Raw genomic sequence first — 23,824 nt, 5'->3', positions numbered from 1 at the left:
ACCTCAGGGAAATATACTGGATCAAGTTTGTATTTAAGATAACTGAGAACAGGCATGAATAGGAATGTCCATTAGGTTTTGCTGATTGGTTTCTTCGTACACTTGGAGTTGTTTCTCACTGGGCTTTATTTTCTCCAGTGAATGGTAAAGAAATTAAGTGGGAATCATATTAATGGTTCCAGGATTTCAAAAAATGACTTACAGTTCTGTAGAAATATTTCAAAGGATACTCTGCATTCTGAATGTCTGTCTCACTCCTCTGCTGGCTAACTCCTTTGTTCACTAACTGGGAAAGAACTTGTTTTTGTATCAGGCTTCTCTGAAAATTGTTGAAATTACACAATCACTTATAAGCCAAGCCAATTTTTAAAATATTTAGCAACTAGTGGGACAGAAGCATTGATGGAGCAGAAGAATCCCTGGCTTAAACAGTGTGTATACCCATAGTGATTACCACTCAGATTATAAGCAAAAATGGATTTTATAGGGGATCCTGAATTCATTTGACTGTGGCAGTATCAACTTAGAATTAAAATTGACTTACCCATTCATTATAGCCTAATATATAAGCAGTAATTCACCACACACACACACACACACACACACACACACACACACACACAGAGTTACCTTTTTTCCCATTATAATATCTGAATTAAAACACTTCAATTAAGCTAATGCTGTAAAATTAATGTTCTTAAAATCTCTGTAGTTGTACCTACTTTCCTACATTTTCTCTTTCTAAAATGGTCTCTCTTCACTCCATCCATTCTTTGTCCATCCATTCCTTTTTCAAAACATCTACTTCAAGAAGCCCTCCATGTTTTTCCTATGTTTATGATTAAATGGTTAAAATATGGTTATGGTTAAAATATAATTTTGTTTTTACATTATTTCACATGAATGCATTTATCTTCTCCATTTGATTTGAAGCCTATGTTTTAGTACCTTCCTGCATTACCTATGATAAGTCTGTTTATAAGAAGCCATTCCATAAATGTTTACTAATTGATTGCTGATGGCTGCTTAACCACTGCTGAGAGTACTTGTACTACAGAGCAGGATGTCACTTTTCCATTATTGTAAAATGGCAGTGTTATATATGAGATATTTAACCTTGGTATCACCAACATCTAGTCTGGCATAAAACAGGTACTGAATGAATGCATGTTTGGTTTGATGAATACATCGATCTTTTATGACCTGTGTATAAACTGATCTTTAAAAACAGAGAATAGTGATTTGACAATTCATATCTAGGCCAGAGGAGACTCAGATTTAATAAAGAAAAAGAAGTGGCCTTTCAGAATTATAGAGCTGAGCTCAGCCACAACCCAGAGGAATATGCCTGTTTCAGTTTATTTCCTTGCCATGAACTTCTGACTGTTAATAACTCACTTCTGTTTTAGCTATGGGAGCAACTAAATGCCTTGGCCAGGAGAGGGATAGTGTATAAAAACTCTCTGTATTAGAAGCGATTCCTCTTGTAATGGTGCTAGGTCATACTTGTCTTTCAATAAGTAACCCTCTTAAAACGAATAAAACAAGCAAGAAAACTAAAATTAAACAAGACAAAACACAGCAGATTAGAGGCAGCAGGGTAGAGTAGAAGAGATGAAGAAATCATGGATTTGGCTTTAAGGCCTCTGACCACCAAAGCTTTACTCACTCATCCTGGACAAGTATTAACCTCTCTGGACCTTGTTGTCATCAAATGGAAAACCAAAGGGCATACCCTGAATCATCTTCAAGGCTCCCTTGTAGCTGTCAAAAGAGTTACTTCCTGGATGCTACAGATGTGTTGCTTATGTCTTTTCTCTCTAAAGACTTGATTATATCTCCTCCTGAGCTGTTGAAAGGTACTCTCTCTTAGCTTTTGTATAAAAGTGGCATATGTCCCTTTTCAAATCCTCAGTACTCTTGTGTGCATCTGAGAGGCTTTGTCCCCTGCATAGTTTCAATTACAATGCATATTCTTTTCATTTTGAATCTTAGCAAAGACCTTTGCTGCGGTGTGGCTGTGTGACAGCTGCTGTGCACCCCTCCAGTGGTGGCTGAAATGATTTCTGCACCTGTCTTGTGCTTAAAAATATTGGGGGGGGGGAATGGACTCAGCATGCTGGAAAATATTGACGTGTTTCCCATATTACATTTAGCAGCTGAAAGTCACGGATCTGGGATGAGAGGCAAGCCAGCCAATTTGTTAAGGGTACTGGCCACTTCCTTGATATATGTTCTGTTTATCTAAAAGGCCTTCGGACCTTTGGGTCTTCTGTCCATTAAAGATCAAGGTTCACTGTCATTTTAGGACTGGGCTTGGAGATGGCCTCTGAAAAATGTCAAGGGCTTAGTTAGGCCAGGTGAGATGAACCTGTCTTTATACCCATCCCCCACCATTATTTTCTGTCTCCTAGATTCCTTCCAAGTATGGGGTGAAATGTTTGCAATGCTAAGATAAATATTCTAAACAGTGAATGTTTCAATAATCCAATTTTCTTTTTAGGAGAAAAAAGTCATATTTAAGGATTAGTAAGAAGAAAGAAAGGCAATAAAATAAAAGGGTTGAGAACTTTGATTTAAGAATAAGAGAGACTTGAGTTCACATTCCATTTCCTGTCCTTACTAATTCTATGATCTTGATTGTATTACTTAACGTTTTTCTGTATCAGTTTCCCTATCTGGAATATAAGTAAACAGTATCTATCTCATAGGGTTGTTATAAGAAGTAAATATGTTAAGGGAAGCATTTAGCATAATGCCTTAAACATAGTAAGCCATTCAAAACAGATAGTTTTGTGTTTGATTTTTTTAAAGCTGACAATGGCTTGTGGTATATATCATGCAGCGGAGCAAAATGACTTATGTTTTATAGAAATAAGCATCTCAGGGGCACCTGGCTCTTGATCTTGGGGATGTGAGTTTGAGGCCCATGTTGGGTACAGAGATTGCTTACAAATAAAATCTTAAAAATTCATACATACACACATGCGTACATAAGATCCATCTATTCAGAGAGAAACTAACATTAAGAGAGGACATTTTTGCTCAGTGACTATAAGAGAGGTTCTAAATTCGATCAAGATTCAAATTCTGGCTCTGTGTGATTAGACTTCAATTCCTTTACCTATAAAATTGGATTATAACCGATTATAACTTAACAGCACCATGCAAAACTCTAAAAACTATTTTTATACCCATCATTCAGAGTCCTCCACAGCATGGCCTCTATATGAACTTATGACTTTTCATTATAGATTAAATAGTTGCAGCTCAGTAAATGTTTTGCCTATGGCAACTAAGGTTGCTTATAATTCACAAATGATCCTATGACCCATCCAATGCCTCTTTTATATTTCCAGTGCTACTTTTGCAATGTAGGGCCATTCACATAGCTATAAATTGTAAACATTTGTTGAAAAAAGTGAAATACATGAAGTGTAACATTTTATGGTATGAACTGTATCCCAAAACTTTTATGAATATTTTTGGCAAGGATAGGGAATAATAATCTGGTTTAGCATGCTAGTTTCTGTATGGCTCTTACATGTATGACATTCATTTATTCACACATCAATTCATTAAATAGACATTTATTAAACATATACTATATCAGATCCTTCCTAAGCATGTTTGGGATGCAAAAACACATGTGTAAGACAGTTTCCTCCCTGTAATATTTCCCCAAAAGGAAGATAATATATGGACGTAGCTAATATAATACCAATCAGAAACTGATAATGACTGTGGAAGTAAAATAATCATAATAGTAATGATAATAACAAGATATATAATTGCAGCTGTCAAAAAATATGTTCCAGGCAGAAGACACAACATAAGCAAATTAGAGATGTTCAAAGAATGATAAATTGTGGTTTTGATGGAGCAGAGTAGTAATTGCATAAGGGAACCTGAAAGACTAGCTTGAGCCCAGGTTGTGACAGGTCATGGGGAGATGGTCGGAGTAAGAAGCTCACTGTGCTGTGTCTGGATTTGGGGCCCATGATTCTGAACCACTCAGAAATCTAGCAAAATGCTCTTCCATAGCTTCAGTATCCATTCCTTTCTGCACACATTGTTAGAATCACGAAATATTTGAGAGAGATGTCCTTTTACATGTCCAATGGCCATGTAAGCCTTGTGACAATGGAGCCTGCCAGGGTCCAGCAAGTCTGCTGGTGTTTGCCAAGCTTAAATAAATAGGTGTTAATTTTTGTACATTATGAGATTTGAAATAATCACATGTACTGAAATTATATTTAATTCTGTAGTCACTGCTGAACAGAAAGTTTTAACCTAATAGGTCCTAATTTTTATATTGGAGTTAGTGATTTTTAAAGGAAATCTTTACCATGGTATTTCTAGGAATGATAGTTTCTTAATAAATTTAGTTTAGATTTGGCAAAATACATTTGGATAAATAAAAATTACATAAATATAACTGTATTCTGGTATATTACTAATTGGCTCCATTGAATGCCTTAAGAATATCATCAGTACAGATTATAATTTTTGCTTATTTTACACAAGCTCTGATAATAAATTTGTTCATATTTTTTTTCTAGAAGAGTATGTACTTTTCCCAGTGTCTCGTAATCAAATAGCTTTAACAGCAAAGAAAAAAAATCCACAATTTTAATCTAGCTGAGCTGGCATTATTACTTTGGTCTAAAAATTAATAGGGATTAATTAAGATCCACATTTGACATCTCATTTCATAGAGAACATTTCACTGGAAGACATATTAGGCTGTTTTTTGGTATGGTTTATGGATTATCATTGCATTCCTGGGAATTGTTTTACTTAGTTTTAATAGTGGGATCCTAACAACAAATGGAGCATTGTTATCATTTAATATTTTCAGTATTGTTTGGGTGATTGCTTATGTGGATTACCAGTCAAGGGTAGAATGCCCCCATGTCATCGTGGGGTTCTTCCTGTAGATATAAATATTAGAAAGAAAATGAGCTGTGTTGTATCTTATGGTTAAACTCCATAAATCAATGACTCTTAGATAAATAATGCATTAATCAGATCTTCCCAAGTAGAACTCTTATTGAGACTCTTGAAAGTAAGAGTGGACTAGTGGTTACAAAATATCACATATCAAATATAGTAACAGTTGCACTCTCTTGACAACACAAGTCCATGTTTTCTCACAAGTATGTTTATCTTAAAAAATTTTTTTTAATGTTTATTCATTTTTGAGAGACAGAGACAGATCATGAGCAGGGGAGGAGCAGAGAGAGGGGGACAGAGGAGCAGAGAGAGGGGGACAGAGGAATAGAGAGAGGGGGACAGAGGAGCAGAGAGAAGGGGACACAGAATCCGAAGCAGCCTCCAGGTTCTGAGCTGTCAGCACAGAGCCTGACATGGGGCTCAAACCCACGGACCACGAGATCATGACCTGAGCCAAAGTCAGACGCTTAACCAGCTGAGCCACCCAGGTGCCCCTACATTCATCTTTTATAGTGTTCTTGGGCTAGATTTTTCCTAGATATTCTCTCATTCTGTTCACTTTATTTGATGGAAAACATCTTCAGTCAATGTAATCAGCAAAGCTTTACCAGAAACCTATGGTGTGTAAGACACTACATCATACAGTACATTGTATATTAACTCCAACAATCTTTCTGATCACAGCCAACCAATGGGGTGTAATTTGAAAATTTCTAGAAGATGTGCTTGCTTAGGCAGCACATATACTAAAATTGAAAATTGCTAGAAGAGTCCTCTGCCTAAAATGTATATTCCTCTATTGGCCAGCCTGATCTAATGTCGGTGGCTAACATTTTTTCCTTAAGGGATAACATATTTTATTGAATATTTTATTGAATATAAGCTATATCCTTCCTATAAATTCATCAGGATTTTTTAAAATATGAATCCATTCAAACAAAGAACATAAGAAAAAGCAAATGAAATCAAGGGTGAGGAAGGTAGACCAAAAATACTTGTTATAAAGTCCTGGACACTTGTACTTGTCTCAGATGTTTTTGGTATTTTTAGCAAAAGAGGGAAAAAGAGATGTGGGGACAAGGGAAGGCACATGGGCAGGATCACTTGCATGAATAACGACATATTTTAATATAAGCTTATTTGGAAGAAGTAGCCCTTCCCCTGTGGATTTTCATAAAGAGAATACTGTATGATGTTGCAAAATAACAATTCCAATAATGTTCTAATAGTAAAAACAGCATTGAGTGCAGCAGATCTGTTTCTTAGAATCCTTCAATGTAAAGGAACCATGAAGCACAAGTCAATAAATACCACTCTGTAAGAGATCCCTAGAGAGTAATTGGACCTCTGTGTTACAGCATTATCCTGAGGCCCTACCTGGGAGAACTAACCATTTATGCATTAACATCTTGGTATGAAGTAGTTTACCCAATTTTTAAAGCTTTTTTAAACAATGCCAGATAGGGGCACCTGGGTGGCTCAGTCACCCAGCACTTGAGCATCTGACTTCGGCTCAGGTCATGATCTCACAGTCCGTGAGTTTGAGCCCTGTGTCAGGCTCAATGCTGGAAGCTCAGAGCCTGGAGCCTGCTTCAGATTCTGTGTCTCCTTTTCACTCTGCCCCTCCCCCGCTCACGCTTTGTCTCACTCTGTTTCCCCAAAATAAATAAATGTAAAAAAAAAAAAAAAAGCCAGATAGTTAACATATATCGTAATGTTAGTTTCAGGTATATAATTTAGTGATTCAACACTTACATACAACACCTGGTGCTCATCACAATAAGTGCACTTTTTAATCCCAATACAACTGTAGAGTAGAGCAGGCTTTCCAGGAGCTGAACACAAGGGAGAGAGGGCTTTTCTGGGGGAGGATAGCTCAGGTTGGAGAACTAGGCAGACAGCAAAGACTACTAAAAAGATTACCTCAGTGTTTTCCTTTGTCCACGGCCAAATATTAAAAGTGCACAATAATTTAAGACTGCATTATATTTTTATATTTACTGGTGCAACCAAAACAACAACAACAACAACAACAAACAAACAAACAAACCTGGCCAGGAGAAACTGTTCACTAGCTATTACTGAGTCTCCCATGCTATCATATATACTAGAGAAGAAGTTCATCAAGGACTTCCCATGGCCATTCTTTGAATATGAAAAGGATTCTGTGTGGAGGGACGGATATTAGAAAGTAGATCTACAACTACACTCAACCATATGGATGAATCTCATGGAAGATAATGTTGAGCCAGAAAGAAGCAAGACTCAAAGAGAGAGTACAAATCTTCCTCTACTTATAATGAGTTACTTTATGATAAACCCACTATAAACTGAAAATACTGTATGTTGAAAAGGCATGTAATACACCTAACCTACCGAACATCATAGCCTAGCCTACCTTATATGTGCTCAGAGTACTGCACTAAAAGTGAAAACCAGAATAGTTGTCTGGGTAAAGAATGGGTGTTTACCCTTGTGATAGCATGCGTCACTGGAAGCTGCCGCTCTCTGCTGCCACCCAGCATCAGGAGAGAGTATTGCACTGCATATTGTTAGCCTGGGAAAATATCTAAATGTAAAATTTGAAGTATGGCTTCTACTGAATGCATATCACTTTCACACCCTAGTAAAGTTGAAAATTTTTTAGTCAAACCATTTTAAGTTGGGGACCGTCTATACACACTTTATGATTCCATTTTTATAAAGTACTAACACAGATAAAGCTACCCTATGATGTTAGAAGTAATAGTAGTGATTATCTTGGAGATAGGACTAAACAGGAAGAACCGGAGGGGGATTTTGGAGTACTGAATTTTTCTGTTTCTTGGTCTAGACACAGAGAACACAAGCATGCCCAGTATCCACAGAGCTGTATACTGACAATGCACTCTTCTCTGTGTAGATATATGCCAACAAAACATTTTTGTTTAAGCTATAGAAATGTCTCCCATATGTTAGAATATTGCTAACCTAGTGTGCTTCTGCCATCCTTTCTCAACTTACCAGCACGTAGGAGAGAAATTAGTCACTATTTTCAAAGAGCACATTAGTTATTGGGTTTCAACTCCTTACCTTGTCCAATTTCTCTGAGTTACCCAACAGTTGTTTTTCTCCTCTGTGGTACAGAGCTATAAAATTGCCTTAAATACCTTGCCCTGAGGATTTCTCAATTCTGTGCTTAATGTTACCTGAAAGCCAGTGTCAATACTGAAAATAAAGAGGCTGGGAATCAAGGTCTAGATTGGCTTTTCAAGAGTTGTCTGGGAAAAAAAAAAATCAGACTGGGAAAGAATGTCTTGAAGGTATATCATGGAAAGATCCAATATGTTGAAATGGTATAGTCAGTTATTTATTTCAGACAGAGTAATTTCTCTCACACATGTGTTAAAGTGTAAAAAAAAATCTAGTAAGATTTAACACTTCAAAGTCATTAACTAACTAATTAACTAATGAATCCACATAACATCTCTATGAAGTTTGTGTTAAATACCTACCACTTCACAGATCTTGTGTCATTTAGAAACTCTTACAGTTCTTTTCATCTCTGCTCTTTTCAAAGTCTTTAAAATGAACTAATTATTATCATGTCTCCAGTGAAGGGCACATATCAAATTTCTCTCTTGGGAAGAGAAAAGCCAATGCTTTATGAAATGACTACAAAACCAGTTAAATAATTCAATGGCTTTCAAAATGATACCACTCCAAATTTCAAATATCCTTTACCCTCTGTTATGTTTTGTTTGCCTTAAGGAAAAACAAATCCATTTGAATGCCTGAACATAGTAGGTCCTCAATAAACGTCCATTGGAATTTCTTGATCATAACTCTTTGAATAAATTGCTTTGGATAATGAAGCTACCATGTCACAGACTCGGTTGGAATTTTTGAAAACAGATTATATTGTGTACTGTTGTCCAAATGCCTAAATTAGTTCCCACTAGAAATGAATTAGGTGCTAAGTTACATAGGCCATTTATATTTATATAGGCCATTACTACAATAGTTAATAGCATGTTCCCTTCAGCACTGAGTGTGTGGGAGGTGTGATATGTCCATGTTTTGGGGAGGAAACAGAGAGAGCCATTAGAACATTTTAAAAAGAGGCTTGAAAGATAATGAAGTCAGTTCTTTAAGTAACATTTATGAAAAGAAAATGATGCTGAATTGTTAGAGAAAGACAATACTAAGATCAGATTTTTTTGCGTCTGTGATGGTGCTAGGCAAAATTGTTACAGGACAATAATTAATACAGCAATTCCATTAATGGATATTAACAGAGGGTTTCCAAATTTCTGGAAAGCACTTTTTAGATTGATCTAATGATTGCTTAATTAAACTCCAGAGATATTTAGTCATTTTCTATAGATTGCAAATTTGGTAATATAAATGGTTCATGTGGGTCAACTTTCACTTGCATGGAAACTTGCCGCATTGTGAAAACACCTAGTGAGAGAGAGGGGAATAACTTTTATCAAGCACCTGACGTGCCCACAAACATATGTCATCTCGGTTTATCCTCAAAATTGCCCTGGGATGTGAAGTACTGTTCCCATTTTACAGATGAGGAAACTGATGCCGTGCCATACTGCTAGTCTAACTAATCCAGAGTCTTTAATCTCTCCCCTACTCCATGAAATAAAAGCAATCTTCCATGAACAGATGTAATTTGAATACCTGCAGGTCCCATCTATTTTAAACTGGCTTTATAGGTGGTCATCTATGCACTCTGATCTACTGATTTAATAAAAACTTAGCTATAAGTACCTCTTCTGTTTATTTATTTATTTATTTATTTATTTTTCATTTGTCTGCCCCCTCTTTCAGCCACACTCAGCTCACTCAGCTTGAATTCTGGCTGGCACGGGCAGTGCGGTCAAGGCTGCAGCTGTTAGCATCCCCTCCTCCCATGCTCATCATGAGTTCTGCAAATGAGCCCTGCAGACTGATATCGCGTTCTGCAGTTTATTTGACAAATAGCTTTTGTGGCCTTTGATTTTTCATATCACTCATAAATTCTGGCAACAGACTGGTTGTTTGTCAGATTCAAATTCCACACATTTGAAAGGAAAGGGTTGAAGATTTCTGCATTGAAAGTGGACTCTACCCTTAAGATTTATTTGTAAATTTTACTTAGAACTACTTTGAGAGGAACCTAGGATATTCCCCTGGCCCTGCCTAGCTGCAAATTATTTCTATCCTTATTCCATAAATCTTGATCATATGTCTTTTAAAATGTGCCTGAGAAATGGATTTCATGTTTATAGTGCTGGATTTTAGTGAGTCAAATTGTGTTTAGGCAGTATGTTTGCCTCTTCACGTTCTGTGTGACACTGGAGTAAAATGGAGACTTCGGTCATTCAGCTGCAGGCTCGAAGAAAGCCTGTTGTAACTGTGCATTTTAATTAACCGAATCAGCTGAGGAAATGTTGTCTCTCTACTGTGGTGTAGCTGTCTGCCTTGTAAAGTACCTCCCTGGATAAACAGAGGACTTCTATTTCTTAAACTGCCTTTCCCCCATGGTCTTTAAGAGTGTTGGGCTTTTTCTTTTTTCTTAAATTACAGGTGGAGAAGGTTTAATTAACTCTAAAATGATTCCCTCGTAAACTCAGTTGTATTTTTTACAACACTTTGAGCTACAGTATAGTTACTGCAGGATGCATGCTGTTATTGGAGCACACAGAAACATTTATAAACCTAAATCTGTTTTGCCATATTACCAGAGATGGCATCTGCACTTGGGTACAGTTGAAATACAAATTGAAGATCAAATAGGTTTTTTTTTTTTTAAACTAATCAGTGGGCTACTGTGAGCTGAGCCAACAAAATGGGAATAATTTAACCATTGATTATTTCTGTGCAACACACTGCTAGATGTTAAAACTGAGTTGAATATGAAGAGATAGTCATGGTTCAAAGAGTTATGTGCAAATTTGACCTCTGGAAAAATAATTTGTGAGCTTGGTATTGAAAAGAGCTGAATACATCCTACTGAAAACTTCTTGCCTGTATAATGGGTTATAGGTTACTTTCATTCAGCTGTCACTCTATGCAGAATTTTGTGAATCTGAAGCAGACTAGTGTTGGGGCGCCTGGGTGTCTCAGTCAGTTGAGCATCCAACTTCAGCTCAGGTCATGATCTCACCGTCCGTGAGTTCTGGCCCGCATCGGTCTCTGTGCGGACAGCTTAGAGCCTGGAGGCTGCTTTGGATTCTGTGTCTCCCTCTCTCCCTGCCCCTCCCGCACTTGCGCTCTGTCTCTCTGTCTCTCAAATATGAAGAAAACTAATAAAAAAAGTAAAAAAAAAAATGAGCAACGTCATTTCTATTTCTGAAATTAAATTACTGTTTACAAAATTACAGTTCTTAATTTATAGAACTAAACAAAGCTGTTGAATAAAAATCATTTTTCGACTCTATTTTAAATTAAATTATTAGACTGTGTCATTTTAATTACTGCTTTTCTAAGAGATAAAAATCACCAGTATTTTCCTTTCAATGCAGTAAGAAGGTATATATTTAAGTAGTAGAAGTTGACTTATAAATAAAAGTTGGACAGAGGGAAAAATTGAAAGAAATTCAAGTCGAGCTGAGAGAGATGAAATTCAATGAAAAGCAGGAAAAGGATGAAGAGAGGGAGGAAAGCGGACCCCAACAAAGGGCAGATGCCTCAATCCTATGTGATCAAGTCTGCTGTCTGCATCATCAATCAAGAGAGAAAAAAAGATGAGCATTACTAATTATCAACTTCTGAGTATTTGATGTTTGAAGTCTCCAGTAGAATAGTTACTTTGAAAATGTGTATATTCAGGAAGCCAAAGACCTCTGACCGAGTGTCCAAGATAGTGTAGAGTGGTCCCTGTGTTTGGTAGGAGAGGTGCGGCCTTGGAATGTATTTAAGGCAGAACGTTTTTGGAACTGAGGACAGGATGAGCAGACATCCACAGTAATGAGAAAAGGATCTTTCCCAAGAGGCAGTGGACAAACAGCAGTCACAAATATATGGCTTTTACAACAAAAGATGACTCACTAAAATCAAGATGTATTCATACTTAGAATTAATATTTTTTTCTTTGTCTCACAATATTTTTTAGCTCTTAGTCACTTTAACATACCCGCTAAATTGTTCATTTCCTTGGTAACTATCAAAAGAAAATCATTCGTAGGTTCTTTGTAACATGGATGCATTTAAATCAGAACATTATTTTTAAAAACTGTACTTATATCAGAATTTTTTGAAACCAATTTTTGAAGCCAATTAAATGGTAAATGAGAAGACTGCATATATGAAAATGTATATGTTAAGTAAAAACACAAAATGTATATGTGGACTATATAAATAAATATGAACTTGACAATAACCTTATCATAATTACTAGAAAATCAATTCAACAGACAACTACCATGAATAAAAAACTGTACCAATCAATCATCATTGGTAGAAGAAGTAAAATTTAAAAAAATAGTTCATTTCCTCCAAAAGGATATACAGACACATTAATAACTCTAACACAGACAAGTGGTCATGTAGTCACCAACAGGGATAGAAAATACCATGTAAAACAAGGAAGGGCAAGATTAAGAAGACTTCTGAAATGAGTGAAATTGTAATTGGATTTGTAGAAAGGCTCCAAGATTGACAGGAGGACTTGGAAGCGAAGAAAGTCATTCCTCAAAAAGGATATAGCTTGAGTAAAAGTGCAGAGGTAAGAAAGCACCTGTACTTCAAAAATTGACCAGTGCTAAAGCATGGAAAATGGCATGCAAGTAAAGGTAGAGTTGCATTTGGGCTTTGTTGGGAGGTTTCGGATATTGGTTTTACATACCACATTACTCTTTAGTATTAACCATGTGCTTAGACGCCCTTGAACAATTTAGATTCTAATCCTTGAAAGTCTGCCAGGTATCTCTTATTCCATTAAAAATAAATAGATAGTGGGGCACAACTGTTAAAGCATACTATGGTACTGAAAGTTTTAGCAGTTAGAGAAGGTTACTATTATGTGCCAAACTTTGTACCAAGTGATTTAACCCATGTCATCTCATTTAATCACATAGGGGCTTTATGAGTATTAAATTAAGTAATACACACAGTGTGCCATAACAGCGTACGTACAAATATTCAAGAAATGCTGATTCTTTGCCCTCTTGCAACAATCAGGTGATGATTAAATATATATGGCTTTACACATTTTTTTAAGATGAAGAGGCTATGACTCAAGATTTTGTAGTTACAAAGTCTCAGAACCAGAATCCAAACTGATTCTTTCTGGTTCCACGGCCCAAGTTCTTTCTAGTATACCATATTGTTTGTCAGTGAAGAAATACTAAGCCTTGTATAGTGGCAACTTACTGAAGATATTTCTCAAACTATAGTTTACTGAGTAAAACCTGGATTATTTACTCTACCTTGGTGTCTTTGGTAAGTTTCAGCCTCATGTTTGAGAAAAATTTAGAGGTATCTATAATAAAGGATGATTTCAGAGGTGCTTACAAACCCTTTTGCCCTCAGAAGTACTTTCCCCAGCCCTGCTGGTTATGCCTGATCTTATATCTGACTTTCTCACCTTTAGCTAAAGGTTTTTTATCCCTATTTAAATGTAAGTGCCCTCAAGAGGAACAATAATACTGGTCTAGATCTGGGAATAGATATTTGGTAAGGAATAAGGAATTGAAAGAGCCTGGAGTACCATTGGATGGAGGAATTTCGCTGTGGATAATCCTTGTAAAGGGAGAAAAGTCATGGGAATGGGAGGCTGGGAAGACAGAAGGCAGATATCCCAGACTTGACTAGATTGTACTCTAGAGACAAATTCAGTCTGTCTGATTGCTCCAACCATAAAACTGATAAATTATCCTGTGACTTTCTGACAGGATCAAAATTTGAGTGGGTATTCTAGAAAAACAGGCAAAGTGGTACATTTGGACTGGGAAAAGATCTGTAGGCAGAAAACAGCACAAAACAAAACAACCATAAAACAAACAAAAGAAACCTCTCTGTTAGAAATGGAAAAATGGAAGGAATGCGAAGCTTACATTTAAGAATATGATGGTAAACTTGGAGAGTAAATCAGATGTCATGAAAGTAAACTACAGGATGCTCATCATTTATGATTATTTTTAAGATTAAGAAAGATATAATATGAACTCTGGACTCTTTTTTTTTTATCTGCCTTGACCTTTTCTTTTTAATTTACAGCTAGCTTAATGCTTTTACATTTCAGTATAAACTAATAAAGACCCCACACATCTCTGTGTGTTAGACCATAAAAACAACCAAAGTGAAGCCCATAAAAATATATGTAGATTTTTACATTTTACTACTCAATCCTCCCTGTAAAAGTCCATAGGACTAAGTGTGTGCTGCCATTTAATGGCATGAGATGGGCTGGAATGGATGCCACAGGCTGGGAAGAATATGATGCTGGCAGGTTAGAATTTAGCTAGCAGAGGGATATCCCAATGGTAAATCACTGGATATTATTTCCAAATGGGAATGGGAGATATAGAATTTAGCTTCAGAAGCATGTGTGAGTGAGGCAGGAATTATTTTAGGCCAGTCCTGTAAAGAAGGGACAAGGTATAGGAGTAATGGATAAAACTTTGAGGAAAACAGAGTCAATCTAAGGACTCTTCTTACATTAAAAACAAATAAACAAAAAAGCCCTGCATAGACACTCCTGGCACATAAGGACTCCATTACACAAGAATACACATACATTCACAAATGTGAATTCACATAAAAAATGTGAATTATCATCTTTTAGGATGGATATGCATTTTCCTTCTAAACATCTACAACATGCCTTGTTTGGTGGAAAACATGATATACTTATATAATATCACCTGTGCTGTATTAAACAGATCTTTATTCTATTTTAGTCATCATTTAGTGATGTTACCTAACCTTCCACTGGATAAATGGCAGGCTCTCCATCAAGTATTTATGCCTTGTCACTTTAAAATTTTGTACAAATTGTGCAAAGCCCCTTTAACAAATCAATGAGTACAAGCCAACACTGACCCTTAAGTGATGAGTTAGTTTTTAAACTCCTTAGAGGATTTTCACTGTTGTGATCCTATAATGCTTTTATCAGAGGTTTTTAAAGTTACCCTACTGCTTCAGCCTCATCATGATATATTCTACAAGTTTCCTTTAAATATTCTTGTGAGATTCTGGTTGTTTGCTTTAAATGGGGAAGGGGTAAGCATGTTCCTTCTTTCAGACTGTATAACAGATCAATATTAATGCCATGAACCAATTTTTACCTACATTTGGGGATCACCCAGTTGAAGCCATGAATACTACTTGATAGTATAGCCTCACTATCATATAGTTTATCCATTGTCTAAGAACATTTTTTTACCCCCACTTCATTAATAAGTTTGAGCCCCAAGAATGCTGAATAAGGATTTGTATTTAATGAAGTCCTTTGCTCTTCAGTAGCAACATGTATTTTACACCCTGAACAGATCTAATTAGTGCAATGAAGCTTTAACAGAAATTGCCTTTGCTAAATGTAGAATTTGCCTTATCATTTTATATGTGAGCCCCCCCCCCACCAATTTGCATTTTATTCCTGAGAAGACAAAAATTCTGATTGTTGGTATAAATGTTTTTGATTGGTGGAATGTAGTTGGACACTCCCATATATAAAGTCCTATATTTTGTTTTCTAGGAGGTAATTAAGAAGGAAAATAGAAGTAGGCTTTAATGCTTTTCTAACCCATGATTCAACTATATTTCAGCCAGACTTAAATCTTGTTTCATAATTTATTTTTTAATTATTATTAGAGATAGGTGACTCCTCTGAGTGAGGTGACCAAATTGTGTTGGTTTCTATGAAGGAAGACTGTGTTTGGTGAGATAAAACAATTTTTTTTTGCATATGTGAAGTAGGTAGCAACAGTTTAAGGGTGGGAGAAAGGTATAAAGGAAATTTCTTCTTGGGGGATAGGGAGTGGGATCCCCTGGCAAATAAAAGGAAAATATCAAGAATTGTCAAGAAAGTTACCAATTTTCATTACAACATTTGCTGGATAGGATAAGATAGAAGCACTTTTACTTTTTTTCAATAAAATGGATTATTATTGCATATGGGGTTTTGTCATTAGAAAGTACAGTTGTAAAATAGATTGCCTCTGCTTAGTCTTACATTGTGACTCAGATAGTCTGTATTCCTGGAATTCTTCTTACATGTTTAGAAGACCTAACTCAAGAACATCCACCAATAATCCTATGAAGGTAAAACAGCATAAAATTCACTAATACTTTTTCCACTGAAAAACCACTACCTTTTCTCTGTACTTTAGAGATTTCAAAGAAACTTAGCTGTCAAAAAGCAACAGTTAGTTTGTCTATTTAAATTATAAGAATTTTGGAAATGCATGTACATCATTTTTGGTAAGACAAGCTGCATCCAGTGGAGAAAGATTTGTGATTACATTGGTCATTTATCTGATGAAAGGCCAACAAAGAATAGTATTTAATTTGCCTAAGTGAATAGGGTGCTACTCACAAAAAAAAGCCTTTGTGTTTTTATGCTTTTTTTAATACAGGGATTTTCAGTGACAGTAATTGATAAAGACGATAGCAATTTCTGTATTAGGAGAAGATTTTGGATAGTCTTTGGGGAAAACAAAGAAACAAAGTAGATGTCATGTGATTGATACCTGGAACGTATGCTAACCCTACTGTAACAAGTTATGAGCAATTACTTTTTGCTCAATAATGATGTCATCTTGCCATAAATGTTAAACAACAAGCGCTCAAAATATTGATACTAGAAAAGGGATGGACAGGTAACCTATGTTGTTTGAAAGTCCTCACTATAATGACCTGATTTGGTACACAGTTAGAATTTTTATTTACTTTGATAAGCTTTTGGTTCATTGTTCTCTAGTTGGTATCTTTATTTTATGTCTAGTATACATTGTGATCATTATTAATAAACTCCTAGACTCTGATAACATGGGGTTGAAGAAACTTTGATTTATGGAAAGTAAAGGTCAAAGACAGACTAAGTTCTAGAGTAGCTTCCTAGTCTCAGAATTCGCATTCATGTAAAATGGTTTTGGGCTTCTGTAACATAGAGGTTAGTGATATCTTTTGCCCCAGGTCAGACATAGAACACCAGCAACCACACCTGAGTATCTCACCAAGTGCTCTTTGAAAAGAAAAAGCATTTGCCATTGTAGAGTTAGCAGAGTACTTCTCTAGTTGTGTTCTTTCAATAACCATGTGAAGTCAATAATACGTGCCCATTTACAGATGGGGAACTTGAAATTGAGAAAAGCTAAGAAATTTGCCTCAAATCATTAGATTAGCAAATGTCAGAGAAACTTGAATCTAAGGCCCATACTGTATCATAAAAAAGAACTGTAAACTAGATTTATGTAGATTTTCTGAGTAATATTTCTATTTTATTCTACACAAGTATGCAAAAATCACCGATGCTTTGGAGATGAAGCAAAATTTGGGTCCAGTTCTGTAAGCTATTACAGTTAGGTTAGGTGAACTCACTTTCACCTATATATTATTTTTTTCTTAGTTTTCAAGAGTCATTTAATACAAGCTATTTAACTTCCATCAATTCTGTTTCTCTTACAATGTTTGTAATTCACATTTACTCCTATAGTTCATGTTCATGGTTTCTTCTAACCTTGTCTGATTTTTAACATAGGCAGGTATGAAAGTACAAGTACAGAAAAACTCTGTGGGTTTGCTACAGATCCAGATACCAATGAGAACTCAGGGAAAAGGGAATGGAAGAAACAACACAGTTTCTGAGTTTTTTATTTCTCATGGCTCAATTCTCATTTGTCATATCTGGAACTCATTTTTTCTTAAGCTTCATGGCTGGATGCTTGTTTCTGATGCTGGTCTAATCCACATGTTAAATAAACTATTTAAGTTCTTTTCTTGGTAAATGTCAAGGGAAGAGAGGATATTTCATGCACCTACAACATCGTAATATCCCTTGCCAAATTTACGAATCTGACTCTGCATTATCCTTCCTCAGAAGGAGAGCATAATTTCATTATCCATGAATCATCACCTCTTAGACTGTAACATCATTGTCAGAGAGCCTAATAGAACCAGTGTTCAGCTGGCTGAGAAGGGGGAGGGTTGGGGAGAGCACTGGGGCAAAGCACAGGTCACTGGCATGATCAAGAAACTGGAGAGTTCTAGAGCTGAAGGGGAGGCTTCCCTCACCTGATAGCTCAGATATTCCTATGGACTAGTAAATAACTGATGCTGATTCTTTCAATATTAATATGGAAATTTGTCTTTCTGAATCTAAATTACATTATATTTCAGTATCCTGCCTGTGGAAAATATTAACCCATTTAATGAAAATTTCGGAATATCTGGGCAATGCCAATGAGTATAAATACTTTAAAGAATTTCTTATCTATTCTTAGGACATTCTTACTTGCTCTTCATCTATGGACACATTTCTAGCCCTCAGTACCAGTTCTTGTGGCCTCTAGGCTAATTACTAAGTACGTCAATATGCAAAATATAACTTAAAAATTACACTATATTTACCAGAGAGATGAATTAAATAAAATCCGAATCTGATTCACAGATCAAAAAATATATGTTTTAAATCATGTTTACGTAAGGATTCAGGATTAGAAACACTGAATAGGTGTATGAATAACTGTGGTTAGTCCAACTGGCCACTGGAGGTCACTCCTGCTCCACAGAAATACAGTTTATTGCCTGTATACTTAGAGAGTTGACTCACCAAATCAAGTAAAAAATGGTTTAAATTTTTTGAAAAAATGTAATGTCAACAGTCTTGGAAAATATAAACTCATTTAAAAGGAATATATATTGCATACGTATTGCTTAGAAGACTGTGGCACTGGGACTATTAAAGCCGTGCTGCAGTAGCACTGTGTACTGGGGCTCATAAAAATGGGGGGAATAACATGCAGTTCAGTGACTAAACTGCATTTCTTCTCTCTCTGGTAAAGCATTCAAAGTATTGACTGAATCCATTCTGCATTGACGCATCTGTGTTGTGTAGTTCAATAGGTCAGGCTGTTTATTTAACTGTTGTCACCTTTGAGGGAAGTCAGATACTTCATGTAAATTTGGAATAGAAAATGGAATACCAATTATATTTCTCTAATATACAATGAGTTTGAAATACTGAATGAAAATAGACTTACAGTATGTAGTCCAGAAAGTGCCATGCAGTCAGGGTGAGAACAACAACTTTTGAGCAGGAGAGCATTGACCAAGTTGACTTTGTTAAATTCATGGTGGTGAACTAGTTATTGTCTAGCCTACAAGAGTTATATATTTGTGATCAGAAGATCCTGAGAACTAGGGTAGCTTCATTCCCAAAGTTTGGGGGTGGTGGTGGTTCTTTTTAAGAAATATTTCATATCCTGAATCAAATAACATTTAAAATCTAAGGGATTTTATTTTGGTTCTATTATTGAATTTATAAATAAATTTAGGCGTTAAAAAATGACCAGCCTTTAAAACGTTGGTCATTTATTTAATCTAACACATGAAGTGGCTTTGAATTTTAGAAACACTTTCAATACAACAAACATATTTTATATATACCAGTAGGATCACAGCAGTGAGATCTGCAAGAATTCAGAAAGATAAGTACAAATATACCTTGCCTGAATTTATTTGGTATCTGTGACAAATGAGGCAAAAGGTCAAGTCAAAGAATAGAAATGGGCTTTTTCACTTTAACACTGCATTTAATTAATACAATCATCTTTAGTACAGATAAAAATGAGGCTGATCAAAGAAATTTTCTTTTTGAAATGGAATATGTATTTACTGACATTATATGAAAAATGCAAAATTACAACTTCAGTGAAAAACATCACAGTAGGCTCAGTCATCCAGTTCATAGTACTGTAAGGAAGTATCTGCATTATTAATCAATTGGGAATCTGTGACTATTTACCATTAATAAGTATACATTCAACAATTATCCTGGGTAAATATATTGTAGCTATGATGCTTTTCTGAACTGGCATCTCTTTTAAGATTTAATCAAAATCATAGTACTTTGAGAAATCCACTTTAAATGTCCCCTTTCCTTTATTGCTTATAAAAGTATGATTTTTTATAATCTGGCTTCCTTGCAATTATATTTCATGGTGACTTGCCTAGGTTTTTCCTCTCAGCATATGAAAAGACTTCAAACTATATAAAAAAGCTGGTTAAAAAATAGCCATCCACTTTTTCGTTTTTGCTGCAGTGATTTTGTTTTGAAAGAACAGGGACGTGGTTAAAGATATGGGGCTTGGCAAGCCAAATTAAATGAAACAGACTCAATGTTGCAATTCCTGATTTTTGCTCCTGTAATAGGATTGTTCATTTTGGAGGTTGAAAGAGGATACAATACAGACCAAAAACATTTTTCTAAAATCTTAATGAACTGTGGTCAAAGTTACTTAAATACAGAAGGCATGATATTTGTGCTGCAGTCAATAAACTTTCACCTACGACATAAAAACATGCATGCAGTTTGCAGATTGCCAGCAGGGTCCGTACAGATTCATACTGATGGATGAGTTCACAATATAGATGAACATAGGGACACTGTAATGTCAACAATAGAAAAGCAAAAGACAACTGCCATAGGGTTGGTATTTTTTTCCTCTAAGATTTTATACCTTTATTAAGGCGTTATCAAAATCATTCTTTTCAGTGAAGCTGTTGGTGGAAGGCATGTCTTGGAATGTGTTCTCTCTTATGCCTCTGAATGAAGTGTCAGTCATTAGGGGACTAGTGTGTGCAGGACACATAATGGAACACAACAGGACTGTCTTACAAATCCCAGACAGAAGAACAGACAAAGCTAAAGATTCCACTCACTACATTAGAGTCCTTGAAAGAACTGGAAAGAAATTCTGGTAAGCTCCCAGCCACAAGCAAATAGCAAGCTGCCTTCCCATTTGCAAGCCTCATCTCTGAAAACTCCCTAAGGTGAGGAACAGTGGAGAAATCTGCCTCCTCAAATTTGCTTCTTGGTTATTTAATTAAAAAAATTTCTTTTTAAATTTAGGCTAATTAAAGGCTAGGAGAAATTGACAGTGAAAACTCTGATTCGATTTTACAAGAATGGATTTCAGAGATAAGGCTTCAAGTCTAAAACTTTGTATTTTTTACCATCTCTTCACATTTTTCAGTTGTCTATTTGCAGCATTTTAACCCTTCAACACTTTTCCCTAGGCTTGCTTTACTGTAATTCAAACACCTCTGGAAACTGCCCGTGGCGCTTCTTTAACCCAGCACCATCATTTGATAGTTTCCTTCAATTTTCTTTTTAAGCCAGACAGTGTTTTTAGGCTCTGTTTCTAAATGTTCCTGTAGTCAAGCATTCTCCTGGAATCAGTTCAAGCTTCAAGTACCTGGGATCATTCACTTTTTCCTTGATTCACCAGTGAACTACAAACCTTCTAGAACTGTAGATTTGGTCCCACCCCAAGGCAAATAACAGCAGAGGTGGGGGACTACTTATGAAAGAAGTTTTATCTTAAAACAAGTGAGATATTAATGCAATCAATCAAGAGTCTTATACAATAGGCATTCTATTAAACCAGAGTTTGAGCTTTGCATTGATTGTGGTATTTAAATTTCAGTGGGTTGATTTTGTACCAGAGGAAAATGACCAGTATTATGAATGTACTAAAATGGACCAGGAAGGACCTTGCCAGCAAAGCAGGAGGGAGAGGGAAGGGGAGGGGGCACCACGTTCCCTTTATAGTCACCAGAGTTCAATAAAGCACCACTTATTTCCCAGCTTTTAAGAGCGCTTTTATCACAATGGTTCATACCTCACACTCCCTGGAGCCTGATTTGTTATAGGTGCAGGGTCCCGTCCCATTCAGCAGCATCTCGCTGGTCTCCGTGTTGGTGGGTTTGTAATCTACATAAAATTCCTGGGTGCTGGGAGTCATTTGCTTTAGGGACTGTCTTTTCTTTTTCCTGTGCCTTCGCATGAGGGAGCGCTGCTGCAGCTGCTTCATGCTCGCAGGGTACCGCTTCCATGACACGTAGATAACGAGCAGGATGACGAGCACGGACAGGAAAAGGGCCACGCTCCCTGCGATGATTTTATGGAAAGAGATGTGCTCAGTGTCAGCATCAGTCTCTGGGCCAGGCTCCGTGGCTCCCACCGTGGGGGGCAGAGGGGGTTTGCTCTCGTGCTTCGGCCTGGGGAGTTTAGGCTTAAATGTCGGCTTTGGGAGAGCCCTAGCCAGATCAAACCTCTCCGTGGTACTTTTGCCACAGATGCTGTAGTTCTTCACTGCATCGATCACGTTTACTCCTTGCAGCTCTTTGGGACTGGCACAGATAATTGTATTCTCCCTCAGACCTTTAAAACTTTTCAGCCAATTTACCAGAGAACAAATATTTCTGCTGCATTCCCATATATTCCCGGCAAGACTGATGTCATTGAGAGATATCCAAGAATCCAAAATCTCTTGACCAATAAATGTGAGCTTATTGGAATCCAGGTTGAGGCGCTGCAGATTTGGGACACACTGGAAAACACTAGGTCCACTAAAAGCTTCAATCTCATTGCCTGACAAATCAAGCCTTTGTAACGAGCTCCAGGTCCAGGACATGGTCTGTCCTATGACACTGATTTTATTCCACTGCAAGTAAAGGTTCTGAAGGCTCACCAACCTTGGAAAAAGGGCCAGGTTGAGCTTAGAAAATTGATTGTGCTCCAGGTGAAGTTCTTTGAGTCTGATCATGCCAGCAAAGACATTCCTGGCTAAACTTCGGATCCGGTTATATCCCAGGTCCAAAAGTTCCAGATTGCGGCAGTCTTGGAATATTCGCACAGGGATGGTTCTCAGGGAGTTAGACCGTAAATGTAAACTCAGCAGCTTCCGCAAGCCCCGAAACTGTTCAGATCCCAGAGAATGCAGCTGATTATAGGACAGATCCAAGTTCCTTAAATTTGTCACAGGTCTGAAGGTATTGTTGAGAAAATAGGAGATTCTGTTGGAACTCAGAATCAACTCTTTGAGTCTGCGTATTCCATTAAAAGCATTCTCATCAATATTGCTGATATGGTTATGGTCAAGGTACAGCCAGGTGAGCTGGTTGAGCCCTTTAAATTGATTATACTTAAGTTTTTGAAGGCTGTTATAGCGAAGGGACAAACCTAAGCAACCAGCAGATATACTTGAGGGTATCTCCTGTAATTTCTGAGATTCACAATATACCATTTTGCCTTCACACCTACAGCCCTTAGGGCATCCTCGTTCGGCAGAAGAAAGCATTGTCAGTAAGACAGTGGGGGCTATAACCAGTGCTACAGCTGATCCGCTCAGTAGCCTAATTACATTGAAACCTGGAAATAAAAACAACTTAGAAAAGTTATCCCCCCAAAAAGGAATTCATTTATTTTTAATCAAGCAAAAATAGGCATGTATTTTCTTTTTTAAAAATTTAAATCTAAATAACAACATTTAATACCAAATATCACCTCCATGAAATGTAAACAGAATTGTTTTAAGGGTTTTTTTTTTTTAGTAGTTAAGCAAGGAAACGTGTCCACTAAGCAATTGAATTTATAGTCTTAAGGACAGAAAGGTAATCTCTAAAATAATTAAGGCAGAATTACGACACAGACTAAAGGGTTTTGTTTTTGTTTTTGTTTTCGTTTTTTTTTTTTAAGAAGGAAAGAAGAAAAATGACAAAACATACCCATCCTTTGTATTGTTCAAAGGTCGTCCTTAGGTCTTTTGCTTTGGCTTAAGGGGCCACTTGCATGACAGCCCCTGTCAGCTGCACTGTAGTGAGTCAGGGCTCGCTGACACCCAGGAAGAAAAATTGGACCCCTTGGGAGATGGACCGATTTTGG

At 36.6% G+C, this 23,824-nt stretch overlaps 2 protein-coding genes across 2 annotated transcripts in view; one reads left to right on the top strand and one right to left on the bottom strand.

Annotated features, from left to right (window-relative positions):
- CTNNA3 (catenin alpha 3) overlaps positions 1-23,824 on the top strand; it is a 1,681,070-nt gene that overhangs the window by 681,979 nt on the left and 975,267 nt on the right. The window lies entirely within an intron of this gene.
- Positions 1-23,824, bottom strand: part of LRRTM3 (leucine rich repeat transmembrane neuronal 3) — a 165,416-nt gene that overhangs the window by 134,508 nt on the left and 7,084 nt on the right. The window contains exon 2 of the mRNA XM_047073689.1: positions 21,780-23,311. Within this exon, the coding sequence (XP_046929645.1) occupies positions 21,780-23,311 (1,532 nt within the window). The remainder of the gene's footprint in view (positions 1-21,779; positions 23,312-23,824) is intronic.

This window comes from Lynx rufus, unplaced genomic scaffold (genome assembly GCF_022079265.1).
Source record: "Lynx rufus isolate CCGP_SWC_20201006 ecotype Redwood Valley unplaced genomic scaffold, mLynRuf1.p SCAF_11, whole genome shotgun sequence".
Taxonomy (NCBI): domain Eukaryota; kingdom Metazoa; phylum Chordata; class Mammalia; order Carnivora; family Felidae; genus Lynx; species Lynx rufus.
Note: the sequence above shows the minus strand (reverse complement) of the source record. Positions and strands in the feature narration are given on the sequence as shown.